The 27962-nt window shown below is 45.8% G+C and overlaps 2 protein-coding genes across 11 annotated transcripts in view; one reads left to right on the top strand and one right to left on the bottom strand.

Moving 5' to 3' along the window:
* MARCHF8 (membrane associated ring-CH-type finger 8) overlaps positions 1–18107 on the top strand; it is a 125960-nt gene extending 107853 nt beyond the window's left edge. For 9 of the 10 annotated variants that reach the window (XM_045438060.1, XM_045438056.1, XM_045438062.1 and 6 more), the window contains 5 exons: positions 8824–8906; positions 9154–9993; positions 11412–11592; positions 13569–13716; positions 14141–18107. In XM_045438060.1, the coding sequence (XP_045294016.1) occupies positions 8824–8906; positions 9154–9993; positions 11412–11592; positions 13569–13716; positions 14141–14445 (1557 nt within the window). In that variant the 3' untranslated portion in view covers positions 14446–18107. The remainder of the gene's footprint in view (positions 1–8823; positions 8907–9153; positions 9994–11411; positions 11593–13568; positions 13717–14140) is intronic. The other variant, XM_045438066.1, reaches the window with a different exon arrangement.
* Positions 18108–27189: 9082 nt separating this feature from the next.
* Positions 27190–27962, bottom strand: part of ALOX5 (arachidonate 5-lipoxygenase) — a 50037-nt gene continuing 49264 nt past the window's right edge. The window contains exon 14 of the mRNA XM_045438067.1: positions 27190–27921. Within this exon, the coding sequence (XP_045294023.1) occupies positions 27742–27921 (180 nt within the window). The 3' untranslated portion in view covers positions 27190–27741. The remainder of the gene's footprint in view (positions 27922–27962) is intronic.

Consider the following 27962-nt stretch of genomic DNA (forward strand, 5'->3'; position numbering starts at 1 on the left):
AAGAGAGGAATAAGCAGACCTCCATAAAGTACCTGGCAGATGAAGCGAATTATTATGAAGGTAAAAGACAAGGGGCTGAGGTAAGGAATAACAAAGAACCAAAGTTTAGAAGGGCTGCTTGGGAGAGGTGTAGCTCAGGAGGAGGCACATAAGGCAGAACATAAACAGTGAAAAGGAGCCAGCCAGGATAGGATTAAACTGTTGAAAACTGGTTGTCCCCTCCTTGGGAAATCCGGGACATTAGGCATACATACTGGGAGTGATGACTGTTATAGTTGCCCAATTGCAGGGTGCCTGTAAACTGTGGGGCCATGTTGGCTGGGGGCCAACACTGAGGACCACTGTATGTTGCCCTAAAATCTTTTAGAAGAAGGTTGGAATTCCCTGTGGGATGCTTGAACTCAGTACCACTAGAATTTTTTTTTTTTAATGTTTATTTTAGAGAGAAAGAGAAAGAGACAGAGTACAAGCATGCTCAAGGGAGCGTCAGAGAGAGAGGGAGAGAGAGAATTCTAGGTCGCCTTCTTACTGTTGGTACGGAGCCTGATGTGAGGCTGCATCCCACCATCTGTGAGATCATGACCTGAGCTGAAATCAAGAGGCAGATGCCTACCCAACTGAGCTACACCCAGGCGCCACTGGAGTTTTTTTTAGATACCAGGAATTTGCTTAGGTCAGGCTCATCCTAAGGGCTGGACTTTCTAGAGCCTCTGCTCAGGCCTCTCATAACACCCAGATATGGCATTAATTTACAATGAGAGAAGCATTCTCATTTGACCCTGGGAATAGGACTTGGTCCAGGTGACACAATTTCTTAAGCAAGTTCATGATTGGTAGCACTTACAGGAAGATGGCAGTGGTAAGCTAGATCTGTATCATGAAGCCTGGAGCACGGGTATTGTCCTCTCTGCAGCCAGGCAGCTAGTCTTACTAGGCTGACATTGCTGAAGGCTGGTACCTAGTAGAATATTTTAGAGCTCTGCATAATTTTATTCAGATACCATGAGCATTATGTGCCTCTGGTTGATCAAATGTTCCTGGGTAGAAGTCAGACTGGGCATGTGTAACAAGCCCTTAAAATTATTGCTGTTCTGTTTTTTGGCAAGCAAATCTCAGTGAATTTAAGCATTGACTCTCCTAGATCTCTCAAGTATTTTCTAGTTTTGACTGCCATCAGATAGGAATGAGTTATAGGAGGATGTTGTGTGTAGATGTAAATACAGCCCTAGGAGGGAGGCCACACATGTGCTATGGTTGTCAAGACCAGTGTCTGCTTCTCTGTGCTTCTGAGTGCAAAGTTGATTGGAGACAGACTTAGGTTGCTCAGACTTACAGGTTAAGTACAAGGCAAAATATGCCTTTCCTAATTTATTCTGAAGAAAACATCCCAAAGACAAGATACTTATTTTCCTGTGGCAGGAGCAGGGGAATGACTTGGAGGAGTTGAGTGGCATCATCAACACAGTGCAGCCTCACTTGGGATCCTGATGGAGCGTCATGGGCAGTGTTTTGCTATTGGCTCCCCTTTTGCAGAGACCATATTTGCATTTATTGTTTTCTTCTGACTGGTTACAGTTTAGTTTTGGGCTACAGCTTGGTCTCCAGTGGTTTCTTTTCAAAATTTGGTTCCGAGTCTTCTTGTGGGGGGAAAAGGCAGGGTTAAAACCAGTGTCGAATAACACCAGCAGGTTATTTATTTGCCTTTTCACTCTTACTCTCTCATGAATGCACAGTGGAGCTTCCAGCATGAGAGATGGCATCTTCTCTCAGACACTAGTGGAATATGTGCTGGTGGCCTTGTGGTTTAAGGTCTTCAAGTATAGTAAAGATTGATTGATGTCACCCACATAAACACAAGCTCTTTGGGGACCTCAGTAATTTTTTAGAGCATAAAGGGGTCCTAAGACCAACAAGTTTGAGAACCTGTTTTACACCTACGAATAGGCAGTCACTCCAGAGTGTACTTGTTTTATTCATTCAGCTGTACGCGAACACCTACTGTGTGCCGGGCACTACACTAGGCTAAACAGCAGCAGCTTCTGAGTTAGCATATTATTACAGAAACATCTTTTTATGAACCTTGATAACTGCTGTGACAGAATTGAACCAGGGTAACAAGTACAGTAAAAACCACTTTTTGAGGAGCAACCTGTGGAGGGGCCAGTCACGCAGCGTGAGGTGTTGGAGCGGCCCCAGGAGGGGCAAGGGGGGAGGGTGGAGTGCTGGGCGACACAGTACCATGATTTTGGATCTTTATATGGTTATACTTGGACGTTCTGGGAATGTGAAACCATCTTTGCTCAGAAATCATTGCTATCAGCGTAGTTTATTGAAAGCAAGCTATATTTGTAAGGTTCCCAACAGTAGCTGGAAGCCTACTTTAGGAGATGAGCCATGAGAAGGTTCCTTCACCTGTTGCTTTGCCTCTAACAGTACTGTGATATATGCCCCTCATTGTGCTGGGGACGTAGTAGTATTCACGTAGTTCTAACTGTCTCTAAAAGGCCCCCGAAGAAAAGAATTCAGTGTTAGTGTTACTTGCTAGGCAGTGCTGAGAGTCGTTTATAATGGAACTCATTTTAGAATTCAGTAGTTTTTAGTGCACACTCTCCTCCATGAATCCTATATTGTATATATTCTATATTTACTTTCTTAGTGGTCAGTTTTAATTAATTGCCATTGTGAAAGCTTGTTCTTGGCACAGCCCTTCATCAAGAGTCAACATGTATTAGAGCAGCCACAGAACTGGCCTCTCCTTCAATGGTAGCTCATTTTTGCAGTTGAATACAACTGGGTATTTATTTATAGAAATCAGAGTCTGTTATAAGGAAGCATTTGTTTTCACAGAGCAACTTCTGTGCTGAGCAGAAAGTTTACTGAAATGCAGTTGCAGCCTGTACTGCAGAGTACAAACACCAAATGAGACTCTATTTGGCTTTATTATGTGAAGTCAGGCCTGCTGAGGTGGCAGTAAGGGACAGATTATTATCTCGTGGTTTGAGAGGGAGTGAGGATGGGCAGTAGCCTTTAGTAACGTACCGAGCAATAAGTGAACGTAAGCTGGTCTGGTAAGCACGGTTTCTAAAATGCCCCATCCTGATGTCCAGAACCCGTGAATCATGAGACGTCATTCCCACGATGTTATATTGTATGAGTGGAATCATGTGAGCTCTTAAAAGCAGAGTACTTTCTCTGGCTGGTGGCAGAAGAGGACACGAGAGATTAGAAGTAAGAATGGACTTGAACATGGGAGGGATCGATGGGGCGTGCAGGTGGCCCCCAACTTGGGACAGCCTGCAGGGAACTGGATCTTGCCAACAATGAATGAATGTGAAGTGTATTCTTCCCCAGAGCCTCAAGAAAGGTGGGAGGCCCTGAGCAGAGGATCCCGTCACACTGTGTGCCAGATTATAAATTCGTGTGGTTTTAAGCCACTAAGTTTGCGGCAATTTGTTACACAGCAATAGAAACCTAACACAGCTGGCAAATGCTGTCCTTGTAAAGGAAAGCCCCTCTCTCTTGGGTGCTGTCAGAGCCCTCACCTCTGAAATCTCTGTGCTGATGGTATAAATTGCTCTCTTGATTAGCCATCTTCTTCTCTAACTTGTTTTGATATTTTGTATTTTCTTTGTGGAAATACAGTAATGACTTCAAATTATTTTGACCATGATCCTTGGTAAGAAATAGTTTTTACGTTGAAACTCAGTTCACTCACAAACACAACTGAAAGAAAAATTTCCTCCAAAAGACTTCATCCTTGTGATGTCAGATGCATTCTGACATCTTCTATTTTATTTTGTTTTTTAAAAATGTAGATTATGACTCACTAGACCAGTTTCTTTACTGGTTTTCCCAGAGTTGGAAATCGATACAGTTGGTTGTGCTTTTGTGGTTTTATTTTACTTCTTAAACTTTTAATCACATGTTATTTTTTAAAAATCAATCTGTAGTTAGGAAATACCTACTGATGGTAAAAGTGGTGTCATGGTTGGGAAGGGTCTCCATTGAAGTACTTGTTTCTCCTGCCCAGGGTCCCTGGTCTCCTTCCGCATGTCAGAGCAAACCACTGTTAGGAGCCTTGAAGTGTGCACCCTTCCCCTGATAAACAGTCTGCACAGGCCCACACACAGAGCATGGCCCTCCCCTCTGCCCATTCCCTCCTTGTGCCCAGTATGGACTCCGCTCCAAGCCCAGGGGCACTGAGGTTATGGCAGGCGACTGTTCCCACAAACAATGCTGAGCAAACCTCTCTGTATATATGTGTGAGGATGGATTCCTGAAAGGAGAATTGCTGGGCCCAAGCGAACGTGCATTTGTAATTTAGAATCTAATTGCCACATTGCTGTCTTGTGAAGTTTAGCCGTTTGCTTTCCCACCGGCGGTGTATAAGCATGGCTGTTCTCCCGCACTTTTGCCAACACAGGTATTCTGTGATTTAAAAAACAGACTTTTGTTGTTGATAGTACATTTTGTTATAGTTTTAATTTGTATTTCTCACTGTAAGAGAGGGTAAGGTAAGCATCTTTTTATGTTTTAAGAGCCATCTGTACTTTCCCAATTTTTTCTGTTAAGTTTGAGGTCAATTGTAAATAGGGGCCTTACTTGTCTCTTACCCTCCTTACCCAGTCTTTCTTCAAATTGCTCCTGGCTTAAAATCAAATGAACCTAGAGGCTCCTGGGTGGCTCGGTCAGTTAAGCGGCTGACTCTTGATCTTGGCTCAGGTCATGGTTTCATGATTGGTGGGTTGGAGTCCTGAGTCGGGCTGTGTGCTGACAGCAGATTCTCTCTACCCCTCTCCCCCGCTCGGGATTCTCTCCCTGTCTCCCTCTCTCTCTCCGTCTCTCTGTCTCTCTCTCCCTCTCTCTGCCCCTCTCCCTTTGCCCTTCTTCCACTCTCTCAAAATATAAGTAAATAAACTTAAAAAAAAAAAAAAAAAAAAAAAAAGCAAATGAACCCAACCAGACCATTTCTTGTGGCCCTGTACCTGTTGATGTAAATCAGAGAGTGAATTTACTTTTGTTAGGAGCCTGAGACCTCAAATGTTTAAAAGAAGCTTTGCTGATAAAAGAAGGCGCAGTGGAAGTTTGCAGCAGAGAAGAAAGAGGAGGTGGCAGAGAAGGGGGTTGGGAAGCAACCTAGTGGAAGGAGCGAGGGAAGGAAGTGAAGCAGGGGAGCCGGGAAAGGTACGGCTGGTGTCTTGCAGAGGGAAAGTCCCTCTGATGTAAAATTGGTAAGTTCCTGCCACGGACTGAGAAGTGTACTCGCTGAGTCTGCCCTTTGAATGGCAGTAAGTTCTAGCAAAAAGAAACAGGGAGAATGAAGTGCCAGCTTCTACCAAGGCTACATGGGAAGTTTTCTTTTGGTTGTTTCTGATAGCCTTGATGAAATCATTTAAAACAGTGAGTTATATGATAGGGAAGGGCAACCACTGAGTGACTTGAGTAGTGCAAAACAAATTGTCTAAAATTGTCATTCCTAAGAAATAAAATCAGCTGGGAATGGACTCTCTATGTAATCCAGAGGTTTATTTTGTGTAGTTGATTATGACATCTTAAGAAGAGGGGTTTTTATGAAATTTTTTTTGTGGTGAGATTGCTTTACATTTTTTTTTTTCTTCTCTTCCTCCAAAATCTGTTTATTGGGTTAGTTTCCCATTCATGTTGATTCAGGGTGCTTTCAGTGCTGCTTCCGTCTGAAGGAGTGTCCTTCTGTGAGCCTTGCTGATCCTCTGTGGGCTGGCACAGGACGGTGGAGCAACCCACACACAATACCACTTTGCACGTGTCTGAACACATGGTGATTTTGTAGCACCCTGGGCACCTCACGTCCAGGAAGTAGGAGCTGGGGCTCTGCACCAGGCACTTCTTGTGCTTCCTCTTGTCTTCTGAGGGCGGATGCAGGAGGCCCTTCGCCGAGGGGCCTGTTCTCCGGGGCAGGTCATCACTGCAGGAAGCTGTTTTACACTCCTTTCCATGACCACAAAGTCTCTTGTTTGAGGACCGACAGAGAGCTCCAGGAGCACGTGGCTTTCATTTTGTTGACACATAATTTTCTCATTATGAACATTTACACATACTTTCATCAACAGCAGTCCTGTGTGGTCTGATCTTGTGGAGGAGAAAGGGTGTTCTCCTTTTCCCTTAAGGTGAGTGCTGTTGTCCCATAACCTCCCCCATGCCACCAGCCCACTGCCTCGGGAAGAGTGAAAGAGCTGTCCAGGTGACTGCCAGCCCCTTGACTTACCTTGACTCCCCCGGTTGGACCCTGGTGCTGTATTTGAACTGTATTTGTAGGCTTCCTTTTGTCCTTGCTGTTGACGATCAGTCCAGCCTTTGAAATCCTCGTTGGTAGGTTGGTAGATGTTTTATTCAGCTGGATACCAGTTATGAGTTAAGCTCTGTAAAGTTGTTGATGCTGTGCTTTGGTGATCGTTTTACATGAGGACTGGTCCTGAGCTTCAACAGGTGCTTCTCTTCAGCTGGTAACAGCCGGAACCTCTTAATGGAAGCTCTCATGGCCCCACGAATCTTGCTAGTTTTCTCATTCAGCTGGCATAAGGCATTTGTTGGTTTGTACTCATATAAAACAGCAGTAAGTAGATAGTTAAAATTTCCTTGAAAATCATGATCTAATAAGAGAAAAATTTTCTCTGTACTTGGGAGGCTTGTTGAGGCTTGGACATTTATCAGCTTGCTGAAAAGTGTCTCATGATATTTTTTGTGGCATTGGAGAGAATGAAATGAGGACAGGGGCCCAGACAGAGGATGCTGAGCCTGTTCCTGTTTCCCAGATAAGCAGACAAGGGTCTTGGGACCATTGTCACCATCTCATAGGTGTGACGCTCTGTTCTAAGTACAGACGTGACTGTGTGCGTTCCCAGGAGTCCACCTGAGACACGAAATTCGTGGGGAAGTGATCCCAGGTCCTGTTGTGTGTGCGGACTGTCTGGCTGCCTACTTGGTGCAGGCCTTGTTCTCCTCTGAGGCTCTTCGCCCCTGCCTCCAAGCACTCCCCCGTTGCAGGTGTGTAATGATGCAATCACCACCCAGACTTCCCTTTTGGACATGGATCACTTGAATTCAGAGCAGGAATGAGAGGCCATTTTCCCTTGATTTCAGCTTCCTGTCTGAGACCCATCTCTTCCCAGGACGCTGAATATTTTCCACATTTAGTTAGAATATGTGGATACTTTGGTGACTCAGAAGATGTGCTAGTTGAGTAACACTGCATGATTTTAGCATATACATGCTGTATGATATCATGTAACTTCCTGGACCAGGTTTCAGGCTGAGCTGGATTTGAAGTGACATTTAATTCTATTGCTCGGGAGCAGGAATAGTGGTCCATTGAAGCCCTCAATCAGAGTGCCAGTCCTGGCTCTCTTCGGGTGGGTGCATTTGCTGGAGAAGGCGGATGGGGAGAGCTTCTGGACAGTGGTGCTGCCTGTCTTGGTGGCTGGCCCGTGGCAGGGGTTCTGTAACTTGAGTGCCAGGATGAGAGCACACCCGTGGAGATCGCACTTAGCAAGAGTGGAGGCTAAGCCTCAGCCGGGGAATTGTGGGCCAAAGTGGGGCTCTTCAAAACAAGGAGCAGTACTGAAGGCTACGTGGGGGGCCTGGGGAAGGTAGGGAGGTGATGTGGGCTTGCTCTTGGTAATGGACTCATAGTACTGTTTTCATGTGGCTGTTTGGGTTGTGTTGTGTGGGGCACATGCTCACTCAGGCTGACTGTCTGAGGAGGGAGGAACACATTTATGTGAATACGTATGGTTCTCTGAGGGCTGTAGGAATGCAGGAATTGGCAGTCTAGAGAAGGCAAGGACCACACAGAGGTTGTAGGAGGCTGGGGGACCCTTTAGCAGTGGCTCTGCTTCCTCAGCTCAGGTACACCCTTATATTCTTGTTCCTCTCCTTCCACTTCTCTTCTTATTATGGTGCTTTCTCACCTTCCTAGAGCTCTTGTCTCATTTTGGGATATTCATAGCCCCTCAGTACTCCTGGTCTATGCCATGACTTTGTGCTATACATTCTTTCAAATTTAAGTTTTCTTATTTTTCTTAATTCCCAATCCCATGACTAGGACTCTTGGGAGCCTTCTGTGCTCAGCCCCCTTCTGGGCCCTGGGTTGAGCTATGGATTGGTGGCTCTGTGGTTAGCTAGTCTCTTTTTTGTGTAAAGAGCTCTGATAGGGTAGCAAGGTTTCATGGACCCAGTGTGAGGTGAGTAGTAGAGAGCACTCACAGCCTGCTACCCTTGATTAGGCTCATCCCCAGAACCAGGTTAAATAAAGAGTGCCAGGTGGGAAAGGTGAGCACTGGCATTGTCGGCACCTCACATTTCTTTTGCATTTGCATATACCATCTAGTACTTGGTTCCTCCCTCCCTCCCTTCTCCCTTCCCCTCCTCCCCCCACCTCATGCCCAGCCTGGGGCTTGAACTCACAACCCTGAGATCAAGAGTCACATGCTCTACCTGCTGAGCCAGCCAGGAGCCCCTCTGTCTAGTACTTGGTTTCTTGATTTATGTATGAACTAATTAAATTTAGATGCTCAGGAAATAAAGGACCACTGAATCTGCAGGAGATCGGTATTACTGCTCTGAAGTCTTAAATATTTCTTGGCTACACTTTGACCCACATAAAGGGAAAGAGTGCTGTTTGATTTGTTTGGTCTCAACTCATAGGGACCTAATGGATGTTATTCACCGAACAGTAGGAAGGGCAGATGTTCTTAGATTCTCTGTCCATTGCCGTTCAGAAGGGGATGGTGTTCACTGTCCCCTTTACTCTTTCCTCTGAAACTGACTGGAGGTGTGTCGTTGCAGGCTGGGGGTTCTTCGTTGGCGTCGGCTCCAGTGTCCGCCTTCTCTCGCACTTCTGTCACGCCATCCAATCAGGACATCTGCAGGTAATGCTCTGCTTCAGATGTTGCCGTGGTTCATGTGACATCCCAGAAATAAGCATTAGTGCCTATAGGTTCTCGATTTTCCATTTGCTTGGTCAGAATGCCTTTGCTCTAAACAGCTGGCCCAATTTTATGTGCTGTTTGCTCACCAAGTTACCACATGGGTCTCATTTCTTCACTTTGATGTCTATTCTCTTTTAAGATTGTTTTTTACTTTCTGTGCTTTTATTCCACTGTTCTCTGCATGCAGTTCCAGTGCAGTGTGTTCTGAGTGTTGTCACCAAAGTCCCGTGCAGTCTGCCGTTGTCTTGAAAGCTCCTCAATGCCAGAGTTCTCTGACACAAGGGCTCACTGTGACAGTTATCTGTAAAGACACATTGTCAAAGAGAAATTCCTGTGGTTCAGAATGGACCCAGGCCTTGAAGCCTGCTGACAGTACCAAAGCCAGAAGAATACTAAAGTTCTCAAAATCCCTAAACGATGTGGGTGAGAAGCCCCAGAACATTTCGGAAAGTTTTGACTATGTGGAAAGAACTCGCTCCGAAGGGAAATTGATACTCCCTCAAGATCCAGGTCTCAGAATTAACAGGTTCCATCAGAAGGAGAAAAAAGCACAGCATCACAAACCTCTTGGCAGTTCCAAACATTCTTGCGTTTCATCCCTTTCTGCCAACCGTTCAGTTGCCTCAGAGGTGGAAGCTGGCAAGGGGGGCATCCACGTCCCTCTTTTGGAAGAGAGAGCGGATGCTGAAGCTGTGTCCAGGAGCCGGCGACTGCTCCGGTACCTGTTCTCGCTCTCGCACGGCTCGAGCGCCAGCAGCCTGCACAGGTTCCATGAGCTGGAGGGCTGTGCCGCGCCCCTGCACACCGCCAAGTCCTCCAGCGGGCTGGCAGGGAGCATGGGCTTCTGCTCCGATGAAATGGGAGACGACGATGTCTTTGAGGACAGCGTATCTGCAAAATGGAAGAACAAGGTCCTGCGGGCACCCCTCTGCTCAGTGGAGAAGGACAGTGACCTGGATTGTCCTTCTCCCCCCTCTGAAAAATGCCCCCCCATATCTCCTGTATCCACATCAGGGGATGCCTGCAGGTTGGTTTGCCAAGAACCATCATTCTGGCCATCTCTGCTCCCCATACCTCTGTGGCCTCATCTTGCTTTAATATGTGAAGTTTCAGGAAAATGAAGTAATGGGTGGTTATAGACAATTGTGGGTTAATAATTTTCTCCAGAAGAATGGAGTATTGGTATCATTTGAAAGACCAATTTTTATGACATGGGTCCCAAGGTAGTTTCACAGATGATAAAAGAGGGAGAAGCTACACATATTAAAGGCCAAGCTGACTCTTCTCAACCAAAACTAAGTAGACTTTGCTTAAGGAGATTGGAAGAAAGAAAATAGTATCTCCGGTTTTTCAGCTTGATGATCTAGACGTTAAGCCTTGGCGGCCCCTCCCAGCCTCATTTTTGCCCTTTGTTCCACTTGCAACACAGTGTGCATGGGAAGAGGCCGTTCTTCAGTACCATCTGCCTTCCTTCTTTTTAACTTGGATGCAGCCACCTCTGCCCTCATCCTTTCTCCACTTCCGCCCTTTGTCTTCCTGTGTGCAAGCATCCTTGTCTGGCCTCCGGAACCTTTCAGAATTTGGTTTTTGTCACCAGGCTCATACTTTCCCCATTCTAGGCTTTCCCTAGGCGCCCCTTCTCCAGGCCAGCTGGTACATTTCTAACAGTTGTCTCCGAAACCTCTCTCACAGAAACAAAGAGCTGAGAGTCTGGCCAGGGCCAGGACCTGGCTCCCCCCAGGTCAGGTGTCCCTACCTGCTCTCCAGCTGTTGGAAGAGACCCTTCTATTTCTCACAAGTCTAAGTTCTTTGAGGTTAGTAGCTATATTCTCTTGTATGCACCCTTAGAAGCCATGAATGGTTTAAAATTCTCATTTCCTCAAAAAAGAAATAAAATTGCAGCCCCTTATCATGGGGTTTTTGGGTCCAAGAGAGGTTCTGTGTTTTCTCTGTTTACTCTCTGAGGGAGGACGGAGATGTGTAGTTGTGTGTGAAGGTGAAATTAGTGATTATAGATAAAAAGCAGATTTATCATCTTTTTAAGTCACCGGTAATTTTGGAAGGTAGAGTGTTGGTTTTGTTTCACACAGAAATTTTTTCCCCTATTTTAACATGTTCTGAAAGATGCTTCCATGTTGCCTTAAATTCGTCTTTCAGTGACATTTTTAAATCTTCCCAAAAATGACTGCTTTGTCATTTCTTATATCATTTTTTCCTCTCTGATGCCAAATGCCATCCAGACTTTCCATGTTGGTACGGTAAGCTAGAAGCTGTTAGCTTGTAGTAATCGTTCTCATCCGTGTCTGTGCGTTTTTGTGCTTGTAGTCGTTTCTGTGATGTTTGTCGCTGAAAGTTTTCTTTGGGGGGGGATTGACCTTCCCCCGAAGCGTCCTCTTCCCCTGTCGTGTGGCCCTCCCGGTAATGACTGGCCTTCCTTTGCTGCAGGATCTGCCACTGTGAAGGGGATGACGAGAGCCCTCTGATCACCCCCTGCCGCTGCACAGGGAGCCTCCACTTCGTGCACCAGACCTGCCTGCAACAGTGGATCAAGAGCTCCGACACGCGCTGCTGTGAGCTCTGCAAGTACGAGTTCATCATGGAGGTCAAGCTGAAGCCTTTGAGAAAAGTACGTGTGAGGACACGTTCAGAAGTGCTCTCGCCTTGCTGAGACGAGGGCCCTGGGAAGAGTTAGCACCTTGGACTGGATGAAGCCGTAGCTTGCTTGTGTTCATTTCTGTAAGAAGTGGGGGCTGTGCATACATTCGTGCTACAGAGGTCATCGTTTCCGTTTCTGATTTCCCACTCCCTCCTCTCAGGAAGAAGCTCTTTCTGACCATTCAGTCCTAATGTGTTTTTCCGTCAAACTAAGACTGGTTGCTTATCTGTGTCAGTCATTTGGCCCTTGGCCACAGACTGTTTTGTGACATCTTAGCAGCTAACTTTGTACATATTAACTGCTCACGTCTTGCCTCTGAGTAGGACTGTACATCAGACATCAATTAGTATCTCTCCCTGACACAGAGCACAGAATGAAATAGTAAATTTATTTGTATATATTGTGATAAATATTTGCTAGTTGGCAGGGTGAGGGTGGATGGGAAAAGAAAGGAACCACAGGCCTTACATAAAATGCACCTCTCTTCAGGCCCCAGGTCACTGCCCCCTCTGAGCGAGCCTGATCTGGCAGCTGCCGCCTGTGTAATGGTTTTCAGTGTGTCTTTCTATATGCCCAGCATACAAGGTTTTGTTTGGAAGAATGAAAGACTTGTTCTTATCTCGGAATCTCAATATGTCAGTTCAAGGAAAATCACATGATCAAATCGAAACACCTGACAGTGCGAAGGGAACGAAGATTAAGTCTCGGCGGAGCATGTCCAACAGTTCAAGGAGGAAGCATTGATTGTGGGCTGGAGCGCTGGGGGAGGGGAGTGGTGGTAGCTTCACAGAATGTTTGGGTGTTGAAGCTGTTCTTGAAGGAGCAGTAGGATTTGGAGTACAGCGAAAGGAGTTTAGAGAGGTCACATTGTCTGTGAAGAAAAGCATACACCGAAAAGGTGAGGGTGAGCATTTCAGGACCATGTGAAGGGCTTGGACTGAGTGTGTCTTGGGAAATAGCCGGAAATCAGGGAGCAGAGAGCATTTTAGGAGGGAAGCCAAATGAAGATACCATATAAAACCACAGCAGAAAGCCATCTGGATGTTGGAGAAGACAGCTGCAAACTACTTAAAAAATGTTTTGCCCCACAAAAATAATAGAATTTGTTGGATACCTACTCTGTGCTGGCCTCTCAGGTGAGATGTGTAGCCTTTGACCCGTATAGACAATCTAGGAGGCTGTACTTTCAGCTTATCCTATGTAGAACCATCTGGAAAGTGGCTGTGATTAGGGCTGGCCAAGGATATGCAGAGTGTTTATGCTTTGTTCTTTTTCTCTACCCTTATATGTTTTCTTCTGATTTGGAAAGCAGTAAATGAAAAAGAAAATCTGGCTATTTGGAGCAAATTAATGAGCTCCTAGAGGAGATGGGACTGGCAGAGCCTGCTTATACCAGGAACTCTTAGCATCGATTTCAAGCTGTTGCTGCCAAAGTAGCAAAGGACCAAAGAGTGAGCGCCTTCCGCCATCACTGTCACGATGTAGTGTGACCATCTGCTAGTGTGTTGTGGCGTCATCAACCCTCTTCCCCTCTCTCATGCAAGTCAGCAAGGCAGGGAGGTCTCATGTGTGCCACCTGGGTCTGGGGCCAACATGCCGTTTTCATCAGGCCGAAACCTAGAGTCCTTTAGCTAGCCATTAGTTGTTTGCCTGCAAGAATAAGCAGACAAAAGGATTGATTGGTGGTTGTGGTTCATAGCTCATCTTGATCCCAGCTTCTTTTCATTGCATACAAAGTTGGCTGTCGACAGAATACCAGTGCCTGGTACCTAGTTGAAGCCAAGTGGTTTAAAGAGAATGACTTGTAGTATTTGGGGAAATCCATCTAGGTTGGGGAAAGGGGAGGGGGGGAAAGCCAGTCTTACCCATCTACAATGCTGTCACCTTCATTGTAGCCCTTTACATTTGGGGGCCTACACCTCATGCTCTGCGTGTTGTCTTTCCAGTGGGAGAAGCTGCAGATGACGGCCAGCGAGCGCAGGAAGATCATGTGCTCAGTGACATTTCATGTCATCGCCATCACCTGTGTGGTCTGGTCCTTGTACGTGCTCATCGACCGCACCACTGAGGAGATCAAACATGGACAGGCAACAGGTATGTGCTCAGAGTGACAGGTGAGCTCGGTATGGAGATCGGGTAACACGCTGGGGTCATAGGATTGGAGTGTTACTCCAGATTGGTATTTAAGTCAGACTTCAGATGTCTGGGTTTCTGGAGTGAGAGCATTAATTATGAGGTACCAAGCATCCTTTTCGGATGATTCTCTTGCTGTGGTGAGTAGTTTTAAAAAAACCCAGTCAGAAGAGATCAAATCAGGGAAGGAGAGAATCTCTGCAGACTGTTTCCTAGAAGAGCACGAGGATGAGAGAGAGTGGACACCAAGGACACCCTGCCTTTGGTGAAACTAGATGGATGAGTGAAGAATCCATTGGTTACTGGAAGGTCAGCAGTTGTGTTTAGTTACTTCAGATCTTAAATTAGGTGTGCTGATAGACTAACTGGGTTTTTCCCCTTCCAGGAATCCTAGAATGGCCCTTTTGGACTAAATTGGTGGTTGTGGCCATCGGGTTTACTGGCGGACTTCTTTTTATGTACGTTCAGTGCAAAGTATACATACAATTATGGAAGAGACTCAAGGCTTATAACAGAGTAATCTATGTTCAAAACTGTCCAGAGACCAGCAAAACGAATATTTTTGAAAAATCTGCACTAACAGAGCCCAACTTTGAAAATAAAGATGGACCTGGAACCTGTCATTCCGACACAAACTCTTCTTGTTGGACAGAACCTGAAGACACTGGAACCGAAATCGTTCATGTCTGATTTTGTGGAGGGTGTAGTTTTCCTGGACATCGATGAACAGCTGAAGGAAATTGTTTACTGCCAATTCTGTACCTTTTTTTATGTCCTTTAATAGCATAGACCAGGCAGGTGACTGTTTTTTTAATGGCTTCTCTTTTTCTAAACCCTCTTTAGTGAATCTCCCAGAAAGCCCTCACATTGGCTGTGCGTGGTGGGGTCCCACTTCTGCCAGCACTTCCACGGGAAGGGAGGCCCCCGTGACACTGTGAGGGGTTGCTGGCTGGGTTCTGGCCCACGAAGCCTTGAGCAGTGAGAGAATAAAATGCCGGACCCTGAGAAGAGCAGGAGCCGGGTGGCACCCCGGCCTCAGCGCCCTGCCTCTCCCGGTCAGCAGCAGTCCCCCCACTGGAGCAGAGTGTGTGGGAATGTCTAGTCATGCCAGAGGATTTCCCTCCTCACTAAGAAAAGCCTGGGGAGATGGTGCTGCCACTGATGTTTCTCCCGAGCAGACCGGGCAGTGGTGCTCTGTGCGTGGTGGCGAGTGATTCACTGAGCAAACAGCACTTTACAAAAAGAGAATCTTTATTTTGTAGTATGTGTGTCCAGTGGGATTGACATTTAAAAGAACGTCTCATTTAGAAGCCTTCCCTTCATGACCCTGATTACCTATCTCTTTTACGTTATGATAGATCTAAAACCCTTTTTGCCTTATATATTCTAAGAAACCTGACATCTGCTCTGTGTCCATAAAAGGAACTTGTGGCTATAAAACTGGATAAACAGGCCTGAGGCTTTTTCATAATGTTTCATGAAAATTAATGAACACCAGATGGCAATTTGAGCATAGTTCCTGTGGTTTCAGGCCTATTATATGGCAAGTCTTCATGTCACAGGCCTGCCCCAAATATTTTTTTTTTTTTGTCAACACTGAAAAAGAAGGTTTTGTGAGATCTAAACAAAAGGAAGGAAGTGAGTAATTAGAACAAAACTGAATGTTTAAAAATGATTCCTTTATGGACAACCTCTCCGGTTCATGCTGGCTTCACACTGACGGAGTGAGCACGCACTGCCCTGGTCTGGGGCACGCACACTGCAGGCACTCCTGGGCGCCGGCCACCTTGGACAGCTTCTCCTGGGTGGCTCTGTGGATCACTGCTCAGGACAGAGAGACAGACGGGCTGGCTCTGGGACAAAGGCCAGGAGCGAGTAGCAAACTGCCATGGCCCCACTGGGTCACTGCCCCCAGCCACACCTCCACCCATTTATCGCCTTAACCGGACTGGACAGCGAGGACCCTTTAGGGGCCCCTGGCCCTGTAATCAGTTCGTTCTGTCATCAGGGATTATCTCCTGTACCATTTTCATAAGACAAAACCAAAATCACCACCATCAAATGGCCTTTGTCCCTTTAAAAAGTCTGCTTAAAGTTCTGTTTTTAAAAACCCATTTCTCTGCGCCAGGTAAATAAGAGTCATCTCCAGAAAAATAGGCCAAGAGGGTCTGCAGTGTAACATCATCATGCCCAGAATACTTCCTCTCCAGGTGACTCTGCATCTGCAGAGCCTCCTATAAGGGGAAGGCTGCTTGGGTGGGGGAGCGGGTGTCCTGCCCTCAGTCCTCTGAACCTTAGGTGCCCCACCTGTCCTGTTTTGAGGATGAAGCAAACACAAGATGATTCCTTTGCCTTTCAGACTGTAAGTGCTGTGGTTAGTTTTGAAAGCCAGGACGAGGCCGAAGTGTGTCTAAGCTCTGGGAAGGGCGTGTGGTAGCAGGCTTTGCCTTGCCACCTCCTCCCACCCAAAGTCTGACTCATCAGGATCACGGATCCCTGTCTAAGGATCTGCTCTGCCGTGGCCTTCCTCTGGTTGGGCAGGCACTATCCAACCATGGCAACCCCTGAAAATAGGTCAGCCTGCTCTCGCTCTCTCGCGGTCTCTATCACGCTCTCTCTCGCTCTCTTGTCTCCCAGGCCGCATCTGGTCCACGCCTGTGTTCACTGTGCCCCAAGTGCAATTACCCACACCCCTTCTCAGCCTGGGGACTCCAGGCAGCTACACGCTGTCCACTCAGGGGAGCTGAGTCCTGGTCAGCCCTGCCTCTACCCCTTAGAAACTGCCCAGGCAAGGCCTCTTGTCCCTGCCGTCTTCTTACAGCGAATGAGTAGTCACGTGAAGACTGGGATAGAATTTTAAGTGAGAATCCTTCCCCTCTCCCCTGATGGAGGCCCTTATGCTGAAGCTGAAAGTCACTGAGACTTCCTGCGGATGGGAAAGTGTGCTTTAGGTAAGGATAGCTGCTGGGCCGCCCACCTGTCATGGCTGGCACCCTGTAGAGCAAAGGTGCCTTTATAACCACGACTGCTGTGTTGCTCCCATGCCTGACCAGGTTGTCATGTGAAACCCTTACTTCTTTTCAGGAAGGCCTAACACCATCTCATCACCTCCACCAGACTCCTAAAAAGCCTTCTGCCTGGGGACAGTCCATCCCACGTCCTTCTTTCCTGTCCTGGGATGGCACACAGATGTCCCCTTGCCTTTCTCTTTTCTTGTAGGTTCTAGTTGAGCTCCTCTCACCCCTTTCTTAGTCCCAGCCGTATTCCCCACCGACTGAACTGGGAAGCCAGAAGCCCTAGAAAGGTGCTGTGCTGCCATCTAGTGGACGAAGCAGATCTGCCAGGTGTACCTTTAATCCACATCAGCTTGCCCTCTAGTTCTTTGGGGGTTATTTATTCCCTAGGCTCCCCGCCCCCTCCCATTCTGCACCTGGCTTTGTGGGAGGATGACACTTGGCTGAACCAGAAATGTGGGATGAGCCTGTGGGTCTGGGGGCCAGGCAAAGGGGAGAGGGAAGTGGCTCAGGGGTGTGGCCAGCTAGCTCCCTCTGATTTGGCTTTTGCTTCCCCAAAAGTTACAGTATGGCTCGAGGGCTTCTGACTTTGGCCGCCAGCAATAATTTGTTTTTTTTTTTGTGCCCGAGTTGATTTTAAGAATTCCTGGAAACTATAAAAAGGTCTCATCCTGCTCCAGGCCTCTATGTCTCCTCCCTTTTCACCTCCTTCCACCGTTTTCAATCTTATGGGTCTAGTTTTCAACCTTGCTGGCGTGCCCTCCCTGGCTCCAGACATGCAGGCCCCAGGCAGTGGGCCAGTGCAAGCGCATCAGGTAGTGCCTGCACAGTTAGGGCTGCTTCTCCTGCCTGGAGGGTCAGCCACACGGCTGGCGGAGGCCTGCAAACAGCAGGGCCGAGATCCACGATACTTGCATTTGGCCTGATGCAAAGACACTTTTTGAATACTTTCCCTTTTAGATCTGATTTGAAACATGCAGCTTCCCTCTCCAGCCCAAGGAAAGACCGAAACATAAGGGAAGAAAAGGATTTATCTTTGTTTTGGAAGTAATTAAGTTGTGCAGCTATTTACCTATTTAGATGCAACGTTTATAGAAAGCTGATTGTTAATAAAAACCAAATTTACACTGGCATGTGTGGTGTAGTTTCTAAAAGGCACTTCACATTTGAAGATTTTCTTAACTTGGAAACTTTCTAGTTCTCTAAATGTCTGGTTTTGTATCCTTTTGTGTATGTTCACTGTTTCTCAGTATTACCACTTGAATAATTCTCTGGGGGGTTGTTTCTGTTATGTACGGGGTGTCTAATTGCAGCAATAAAGCATCTCTTTAAAAAGGAGTTTTGCCATGAAAGTATTTTCCTGCAAAAAGCCTGGGAACACTGGCAGGCATCCCAGTGGTTCTGATCCCCTTTCCCCATTCCTCTGGCTTGCATGTTGGGAAAGAAAATCACACAACCTCTGGAAGTATCTGTTTTCCTCAGCCTGTCCCTGCAAGGGGGACGATTCCCCCAGACGCTGGTGGTTGGTGAGGACAGGGTGGTTTCAGGGGTGCAAGCATGGGAGTGAAGACCGAAGTAGCTCACACAGGTGTGCTGCTTTCAAACATCCAGGCTCTACTTGGACTCCATTCCCTATGAGAAGCCAGATTCAAGTTCAGGATGGGTATGCTAGTGGGACCATTGGAACAGATTATTGCCTTACTGGCCTTATCTGTTGAAACAGTTACTGAGCCACAGCCTAGCTGAGGAGGGGACCCAGGGAGGACCAGCAGGATCTCTGGCAATAGTTTGGCCTGGCTGCCTCTCCCGGCCTCCAGCAGAGCTTCCTGTGTTGTGGTGTTGCCTCCGGGTCTTGAGACTGCAAACTGTTCACAGGGCTGTAAGCGCTGAGGACAGCCCCTGCCTTTACCTGTGTGCATGAGGTGAAAACAGGCCAGGATTGCCCTGTATATACTGTACTCTAGGTGAGCTGAGAGGATTTGTCCACCGGTTAAGGGTACCGTAGTACCTACCAGGAGACTTTGGAGCTAAGCAGGAGGATATTTGGCCAAGTGTCCTTGCCAGTCTTCTGGAGCTGTTGAGGCTTCTGGAGGAGGATACGACCACGTAACAGCTGAACAGGTACGTGCTTGTGGGAGAAGGGGGAGCCGGGAGGACCCCTGAGCTAAAGTGCTCAACTATTGGCTGGAGGGGTTGTAGCAGGATTCTCACCCAGAGAGTCCTGACACTGAGGCTTTTCTTTCCAGAAAGCAACTTTATTCGTGCCAGCACCGCTCAGTTGGGTTCGTACCCAAAGGACTGAGCCCCGAGTGCCACATGGCATAGTTTTTCATATATTTTTTACTTCTTTGTCTCCCATATGAGGTAACACACAAACATGTAGTCTGATTAAGTGGTCTCATGATACAGGGTCGGGAGCAATGTTGTCAAGTACATGAATAGCAAGGTTGCCTTTTGGATTTTGTTTGTTTTTTTGCCCTTAGGGAGGGGACCCTACCACCGGGTGAAGAGGGTGGAGCTGAAAGAAGAATCTGCTTTTGTGAGAATGTGAGGTGGGGGATACTGAGGGGAGCCTCTCTTCTTTGGGGGATCCACTGAATTTGATGAGTTTGGTTGCAGAGATGCCTTGTTGTGCACAGGCTTGATGATGCTGTCCCCAGGCCTTTCTGCCCTTTAACACCAGCCACAAAGTGGGGGTGTGAGGGGCTGCAGGCACACTTCCAGGGAGCATTTGCATCCTTGGTCAGGGCAAGCCCCTTGCAGGCCAGCCTCTTGTTACATAAATAAACTCACAGAGGTACAGCTTTGCCCGTTAATTTACATATTGACATACTTACTGTTCCTCGTTACTCGGGATGTCAGGCTGGTCAGAGGAGGATCCATGACTCATGGTGCTAAGACAGAACTTCCCAGATGACCAGGGGTGACTGGCCTCTCTTTGGGAAAGATGTCTGATTAAACATTCCGGGGCAGGGAGGGGCCAGGGGAGGCGTACAACCATCAAAGCTGTCGGCACAGTAAAAAACAAAAACGAAACCAGAACAGAAAATCAAACACAGCCCTTGTCTCAGGGAAAGGCCTTGAGCAGGAATAGCACTGGGAGGCAGGGGGTTCTGGGCCACAGTCATGCAGTCAAGGCATCACATACTTTTTACGTATCTGAAATACATAGGAAACGCATGTTGCTTACTGCAATCATCACCTCACATCTTGCTTTTTTCACCTAAGAACTGGATTTAGGCAGAGATTTTAAGGTTGCTAACTTGACTTTTGAGCTTAGAAACAAAGCTGAAATCCACATCCATGACATTTATCTTTGTACACTTGTGGGGGGGGGGGGCAGTTCTGAACATAAGTTCCTAGAAGTAGAAAAAGGGGTAAAAGTTGCAAAACTGACCTCCACAAAATTATTCACTTACCTTCCCACTGTGAGAATCTTAGTCTTCCTTCCTTACATTGTATCATGTGGGTGTTAGTTTTTTAATTGTTACTAAAATGATTGCCATTCCCTTTTCTCTCATTGATGTTTTACTTTGCATTTCTTAGATAAATGAGGTTGAGCATCTTTTGTTTACTGTGCATGTCTGCTTATGTGAATTTCCATGCCTTGGCCATTTCTCTTGGATTTTTTGGTATATTTTACGTTGAATCATAGGTGCTTGGTGCCTTCAAAAAAATTTTTTTTAATTTTTTTTAAGTTTATTTATTTTGAGAGAAAGAATGAGCAGGGGGAGGGTCAGAGAGAGAGGGAGACAGAGAATCCCAAGCAGGCTCTGCTCTGTCAGCGCAGCCACCAATGTGAGGCTCGAACCCATGAACTGTGAGATCATGATCTGAGCCAAAAGAAATCGAGTCAGACCTTTAATCAACTGAACCACCAGCCACCCTTGAATCATAGGTGCTTTTTATTTTATTTTATTTTTCATTTTATTTTTAATGTTTATTTTTGAGAGAGAGAGAGAGCGAGCGTGAGTGGGGTGAGGGGCAGAGAGAGGGAGACACAGAGTCTGAAGCAGGCTCCAGGTTCTGAGCTGTCAGCAGAGAGCCCGACATGGGGCTTGAACTCACGAGCTGTGAAATCATGACCTGAGCCAAAGTCAGATGCTTAACCGACTGAGTCACCCAGGCGCCCCCATAGGTGCTTTTTATGATGAAAGAACATTAACTTCAGTTTAAATAACTGGCAAAGAAGTGCAGTTTGTGAATTTTTAAAACATTTTATTATGAAATTTAAAAAATGTTTATCTTGAGAGAGAGAGAGATTGAGCCAGAGAGGGGCAGAGGGAGAGGGAGAAAGAGAATCCTAAGCAGGCTCTGCTCAGCACAGAGCCCCACGTGGGGCTCGATCCCACGAACTGTGAGATCATGACGTGAGTTGAAATCAAGAGGTGGCCACCTAACCGACTGAGCCACCCAGGTGCCTCTGAAATTTTTTTAATATAAAATTTTAAATAATTGCATAGTATTCATATACCTTAGTGTTGCATAGAATTCATATACTTTAGATTCTACAGTTAACATTTGGCTATATATGCTTTACCACATATTTCCATCTATTAATCATGCTGTTCTTCCATCAGCTTACTTTTTTAATGCATTTCAGAGTAAACTGCAGCCAGAAGTATACTTCACTTACTTCAGTTTGCCTTTTGTTGACTAGAATTCAACATTTGTTTATGGTTCTTTTTGTTCGTAGGAAAAATTTACATACAGTGAAATGTATAAATCTTAAGTGTACCATCTGATGAGTTTTGGCATGCATGCCAAATGTATGCATCTGTATAACCCAAAACCAGATGTTCTGTATCCAAATGTGGAACATTATCTCAATCCTGAAAATTCTGATGCCCCTTTCCTGTTCACCCCTGTTCCCATACCCTCCAAAGCAAACATTGTGCTGATATTTGGGGTTTAGCTTGTCCTGGAACTTAATTTTAATTTTAATGGAGTTGCGTAGTTTATACTTTTGTGTAAGGGTTCTTTATGTCAGCACAATGTTTTTGAGTTTCATCTATGCTCCTGTATCAGCACATTCCTGTTTTATGCTGCATAATGTTCCATTGTATAAATATAGTTGGAGACTTGTGCTGTTTCCAGTTTTGGGCTATTATGAGTAGAATAGTAAGATTATTTTTGTGGACATATGTTTTCATTTCTCTTGAGTAAATACCTAGGCATGAAATGCTAGTTCAGAGAGGATAGAAATATGTTAGTTTTAGAAGGAACAAACGTTTTTTTGAAGCAGGTGTACCATTTTACATCCCCACCAGCAAGGTGTGAGGGTTCCAATTACTTCACATCCTTGGTCCAACATTTGGTGTTGTCAGTCACTAACCTAAAATACAAGAATTTTACTGTTCTCATAGATGTGTAGTTGCATTGTGGTTTTAATTTGCATTTGTGGTTTTAATTTGCATTTTCCCAATGACTAATGATGTTGAACATCTTTTTATGTGCCTCTTGTCATGTGTTTATTTGCCATTCCTGTCTATCTCTTTGTGTAAGGGGAGGCAAACTATAGTCCACTGACCAAATCCAGCCCATGACCTATTTTTGTAAGTCTTCTTGAGCTAGGAATGTGTTTTACAATTTTAAAAGGTGGTTTAAAAAAACTGAAAAAAAAAAGTTTGTTTTAAAAAAAATGCAGCAGATTGGGGGCACCTGGGTGGCTCAGTTAGTTAAGCCTCTGACTTCTGCTCAGGTCATGATCTCACCCTTCGTGAGTTCGAGCCCTGTGTCGGGCTCTGTGCTAATGGCTCAGAGCCTGGAGCCTGCTTCGGATTCTGTGTCTCCCTCTCTCTCTATCCCTCCCTGACTAGTGCTGTGTCTCTCTCTGTCTCTCAAAAATAAATAAATGTAAAAAAAAAAATGCACAGATTGTATGTGGTCTACCAAACCTAAAATATTTTACAGGAAAACATGTGCTTGACAACTGCTATGGATTTAAAGTGTATATCTTTTATATTGCATGTTGTTGGATATTGACTTTTAAAATTATTATGCTAATCTCTGCCTCTTAGTTGGAGTTTTTAGTCCGTAAACATTTGATGTAATTACTAAGTTGTGTCTACCATTTTATTATTTGATTTTTTTGTCCTTTCTGTTTTTTAATTTTTTTTAACGTCTATTTGTTTTTGAGAGAGACAGAGACAGAATGCGAGTGGGTTAGGGGCATAGAGAGAGGGAGACACAGAATCCGAAGCAGGCTTCAGGCTCCGAGCTGTCAGCACAGAGCCCAACGCAGGACTCGAACTCATGAGCTGTGAGATCATGACCTGAGCCGAAGTTTGACACTCAACTGACTGAGCCACCCAGGTGCCCAGTCCTTTCTGTTTTTGTTTCCCCGTTCCTCTTTTTCTGCTTTCTTTTAAATTATTTATATATTTTCACAATTCCATTTTAAGTCCTCTCTTGGTTTTTCACTATACTTCTTTACATTATTTTTAGTGGTTGCTCTAGGGATTATAATCTACTACTTAAAATTTCACAAACTACTTAGAATTAATATTTCACCATTTGATACAAGACGTAGAAACCATGTGGCTGAAAAAGTCCATTAATATCCATTGCCTTTTATGCTATCTTCATATTGTGCTTACATGCATTATAAATGCCACATGACAATGCTATAACACTTGTTTTAAATAATCATACATGTTGAAGGAAGAGGGGGGAAAGTCTCTTAAATTTACCAAATATTTGCCATATCTGACACTCTCCCATCCTTCCTGAAGATCTGAGTTTCCATGAGAGCATTTCTTGTAGTGTAGATCTGCTGGCAGTAGATTCTCTTTATTTTACTTGAAAATTTCTTTATTTCATTTTCATACTTGAGGAACATATCTGAGAATTCTGTGTCGGTGATTGTTTTCTTTCAGTGCTTTACTTTTTTTTTTTTTTTTTTTTTTTTAAGTTTATTTTGAGAGAAAGAGCATGAGCGGGGTAGGCGCAGAGAGAGAGGGGAGAGAGAGAATCCCAAGCATGCTCTGCATTGTCCACACAGAGCCCAAGGCAGGGCTTGAATTTATGAACCATGAGATCATGACCTGAGTCAAAACCAAGAGTTGGTTGCTTAAGAGACTGAGTCACCAGGCGCCCCCTTTTAGCGCTAAAAAATGTTGTCTCAGGGGCTCCTGGGTGTCTCAGTCGGTTAAGCGTCCGACTCTTGATCTCAGTTCAGGTCTTGATCTCACGGTTGTCAGTTTGAGCCCTGCCTTGGGCTCTGCACTGGGCATGGAGCCTACTTAAAAAAAAAAAAAAAAAAAAAAAAAAAAAATGTTGTTTTGTTGTCTTTTGGCCCCCACAGTTTCTACAGATTTTTAAAAAAATTTTTAATGTTTATTCATTTTTTTGAGAGAGACAGAGCGTGAGTGGGGGAGGGGCAGAGAAAGAGGGAGACACAGAATCTGAAGCAGGATCCAGGCTCTGAGCTGTCAGCACAGAGCCCGATGCAGGGCTCAAACCCATGAACCATGAGATCATGACCTAAGCTGAAGTCAGACGCTTAGCTCACTGAGCCACCCAGGTACCCCTGGCCCCCCCAGTTTCTGATGAAAAGTCATTTGTAATTCAAATCATTGTTTCATTGTATGTCACCTGTTACTGCTTTCAAGGTATCTCTTTAATCTCTCCTTTTGAGGAGTTTGACTCCTCAGGTATGGGTTTCTTTGTCTGTATTCTGCTTAGTTTTGAGCTTCTTGGAGCCATAAATTGTTCTCTCACCAAACTTGGGAAATTTTTGGCTTTTATTTCTTCAAATACTTGTTCTGTTCATAGTCTTTCACCTTCCCTCTCCTCCTGGGACTCCAATTACATGTATGTTAAACCTTTTTTTTTTATTTTAACACTTATTTATTTTTGCGACACAGAGAGACAGAGCATGAGGAGGGTAGGGGCAGAGAGAGAGGAGACACAGAATCTGAAGCAGGCTCCAGGATCTGAGCTGTCAGCACAGAGCCCAACGCGGAGCTTGAACTCACAAACCGTGAGATCATGACCTGAGCTGAAGTAGGACGCTTAACCAACAGAGCCATCAGGTACCCCTGTTAAACCTTTTGATATCGTCCCATAGATCTCTGCGGATCTGTTCATGTAAACACATTCTCTTTTTGCTTCAGATTGGATCATTTCTATTGATCTGTCTTCAAGTCACTCTTTGCTCTGTTCTGCTATATTATTTTTTCCAGATATTTTTCAGTTCTATCTAGAATTTCCATCTGATGATTCTTTTTCCTCCTCTTCCCAGTCTTCTCCTCTTCCCCTCCTCCTCCTCCATTCTCTTTTACAATGTGTACTTCTTTGCTGAGATTTCCTATCCTTTCATGAATTGGTAACATATTTCCTGTAACCCACAGAGCATAGGTATAAAAGCTTCGTTGAAATTATTCTCTATTAAGTTCAACATCTGTGTCATTATATGTCAGTTTCTGTCAGTTGTCTTTTCCCTGAGAGTAGATCACATTTTCCTAATTCTTTGCTGAATAATTTTGGATTGTGCTCTGGCTAATGCGAATGTTCTTTTTTTAGAGATTCTGAGTTCCCTTATATTCCTCTGAAAAGGATATTTTTTTAATCAAGCAGTTAACTTGGTTGAGCTTAAATGGAAAACTGTTTAAAAGCCCAAATCTTGGGGCGCCTGGGTGGCTCAGTCAGTTAGGTGACCGACTCTTGTTTTTGGCTCAGGTCATGATCTCACAGTTTGTGAGTTCAAGTCCCGCATCAGGCTCTGTACTGTGTCAGCACAGAGCCCACTTGGAAGTCTCTCTCCTTCTCCTTCTGTCCCTACCCCACATTCGTGTGTGCTCTCTCTCTCCCTCTCTCTCAAAATAAATAAACTTAAAAAAATTAAAAGCCCAGATCTCACGATAGTTGTTTCATCCTCCATTGAGCTGTCTGCAGTTTGCCCCCTGCCTGCTCGCTTAGGGGTCCGCCAGAGGTTTGCACAGAAGTGGGGCTTCCCGAAATGCCCCTGTGGCAGCACTGGAATGGTGCTACTGAATATCCAGCTGCAGGGGAACTGGCAGGGCCAGGTGCAGAGAACATATTTCACTGAAAGCTCCAGCTGCCACACCTTTGGATCTATTGTGACCTTCATTCGTGTCAAGACCATTTTTGTCATTCCTGCCTGATGCAAGATTTCTATAATGGGCCACTTTTGCTTGAGGACTCCACATTAGCTGGAGCGAGGCTTTCATGGAGGTGCCCTGCAGTCTGGAGCCCATTCTACCCAGTCCTTCCTTCCCTGTCCCCTGCCCCACACAGGGTTGGACCTGCATCACCCTTCCTCTCCCTTCCTTTGCTCACGTGGCCTTGCTGATTCTAAAGGTTGGTGTGTTGGACATGGAGCCGAGTGAGTGCCTTTACCACAACCATAGTTTATGAAGTCCATCACCAAGGTCACTCACAGTGTGGACAGTTCTCAGAGGGATGGAAGGGAGTTTGGGGTCTGGGCCTCACTCTGGTACCCATCCCAATGGTCAAGTTTCCTTAGAGGGTCTTGTGGTTTCAGGAGCACATGCATGCCTTCTCCTTTGCTATATTGGCCCTGGTGGAACCTTTTACTTAGACATTGAGCTTCTGGCCCAGCACATTTACAGGAACTCTGGAGACCCTGTTGGTGATTCTGAAGCCAGGGGCTGGGGATTATAGGTTGGGTCTGTGTGTAGGAGGACGACACAATGGATCACCATGCCCAAACTCAGGGCTGGTTCTGCTTCTTGGGTATGGGGAAAGAAATTCATTTTATATTTTCTTTTATTAATTTTAATTTTTTAATTTTATTTTAAGTTTATTTCTTTATTTTGAGAGAGAGAGAGGGGCAGAGAGAGAGGATCCCAAGCAGGCTCTGCACTGTCAGTGCAGAGCCTGCCACGGGGCTCAATCTCCCCAAATGTGTGATCATGACCCAAGCCAAAATCAAGCACCAGATGCTTAACTGAGCCACCCAGGCGCCCCAAGAAATGCATGTTAAAAGTCATTTTGAGTCCTCTCTTGTTGGAGAAAACATCCCCCAGCTTCCAAGAGAGTGCCTAGAACATGTCAGGTGCCTTGCAGGAGGAAAATGAGGAACCAGCCCTGGGGCACACAAGGAAGGTGGGTGGGGTCCTGGTCCTCCAGGGGCTCTGGGTCCAAGGGAGAGACCGCGTGGGAGGATGACAACAGAAGTTTAGACAACGGCCTGGGAGATAGATGAGCTGTGGGCAAAGATGCCTCCCCAGACTGGATGACATTTGAGATGTATTCTGAAGAAAATTCAGGAGTTTCTGGGAAAAGAAGAGGGGGAACCACCTTCTATCCCGATGGGGTTTGAGGGGGAAGCTCTTGCCTAGATGGAATCACAGTGATTGTGGCTTTTTCTGTGGGGCAAGGGGATGTGAGCTGTTTGGGGGTGACTAGAACATAATACACGGAAGGACACCTATTTTAAATGAATTCCTTTATTTTAATGACAGCCAATTCTTAATTCATTCAACAAGGATTCATCTGGATACTTATTATATGCAAGAAATTGGACCAAGCATAAATAGAACAGAAAATAATCATTCCATGTCTCCCAGTAAGAACGAACATCTATCAGTTGTCCTGACTTGCTGTTGCTGAGTGGCGTGCAAGCACTGAGCTATGCGTAGGCAGGAAGCTACACAGTCCTGCTCTGTGTAGGACGCGTCCCTGCAGCGTATCCACATTGATCAAAGTGTGGGATTCACTGAAAACTAGGGAACAAACTGGAAAATGCACCAAAGCTTAGGCTGAACGTGGCCCAACCTGGGCAGCCTTCGGTTTGAAGCCAGTCAGCCTGGGGCCTGAGGGTGGAATTGCCAGGAATCCTGGCAGCCTCAGAAGAGCAGGCTGCCAGCAGTTCTGCCCCAGGGCTGCCCGGTGTGCCTGCCCACCTGGGCAGGCTGGAGTCTGGCTGCTGAGCCCGGTCGCGGGTAGTCGGCCGTCTTCAAGTGAGACTGGCCCGGGTGGCCACTTAGATGGCCACGCTATTGGGAATCCGGTCTGGGGACAAGTAGTAATATGGCAGCTTCTTATTCTTGTTGCGCTCAGCAATCACGCTGACGATGGCAGCAAGGTTCTTGCGGAATCGGGCCATGGCCTCTTTTACAGGCTTCTCGATGAAATGCTCTTCTGGGTACATGCCCAGGAATAGCTAAGGGCCCAGACACAGACAGACAGACAGGTTACTCTTTG

Source organism: Leopardus geoffroyi, chromosome D2 (genome assembly GCF_018350155.1).
Source record: "Leopardus geoffroyi isolate Oge1 chromosome D2, O.geoffroyi_Oge1_pat1.0, whole genome shotgun sequence".
Lineage (NCBI taxonomy): Eukaryota > Metazoa > Chordata > Mammalia > Carnivora > Felidae > Leopardus > Leopardus geoffroyi.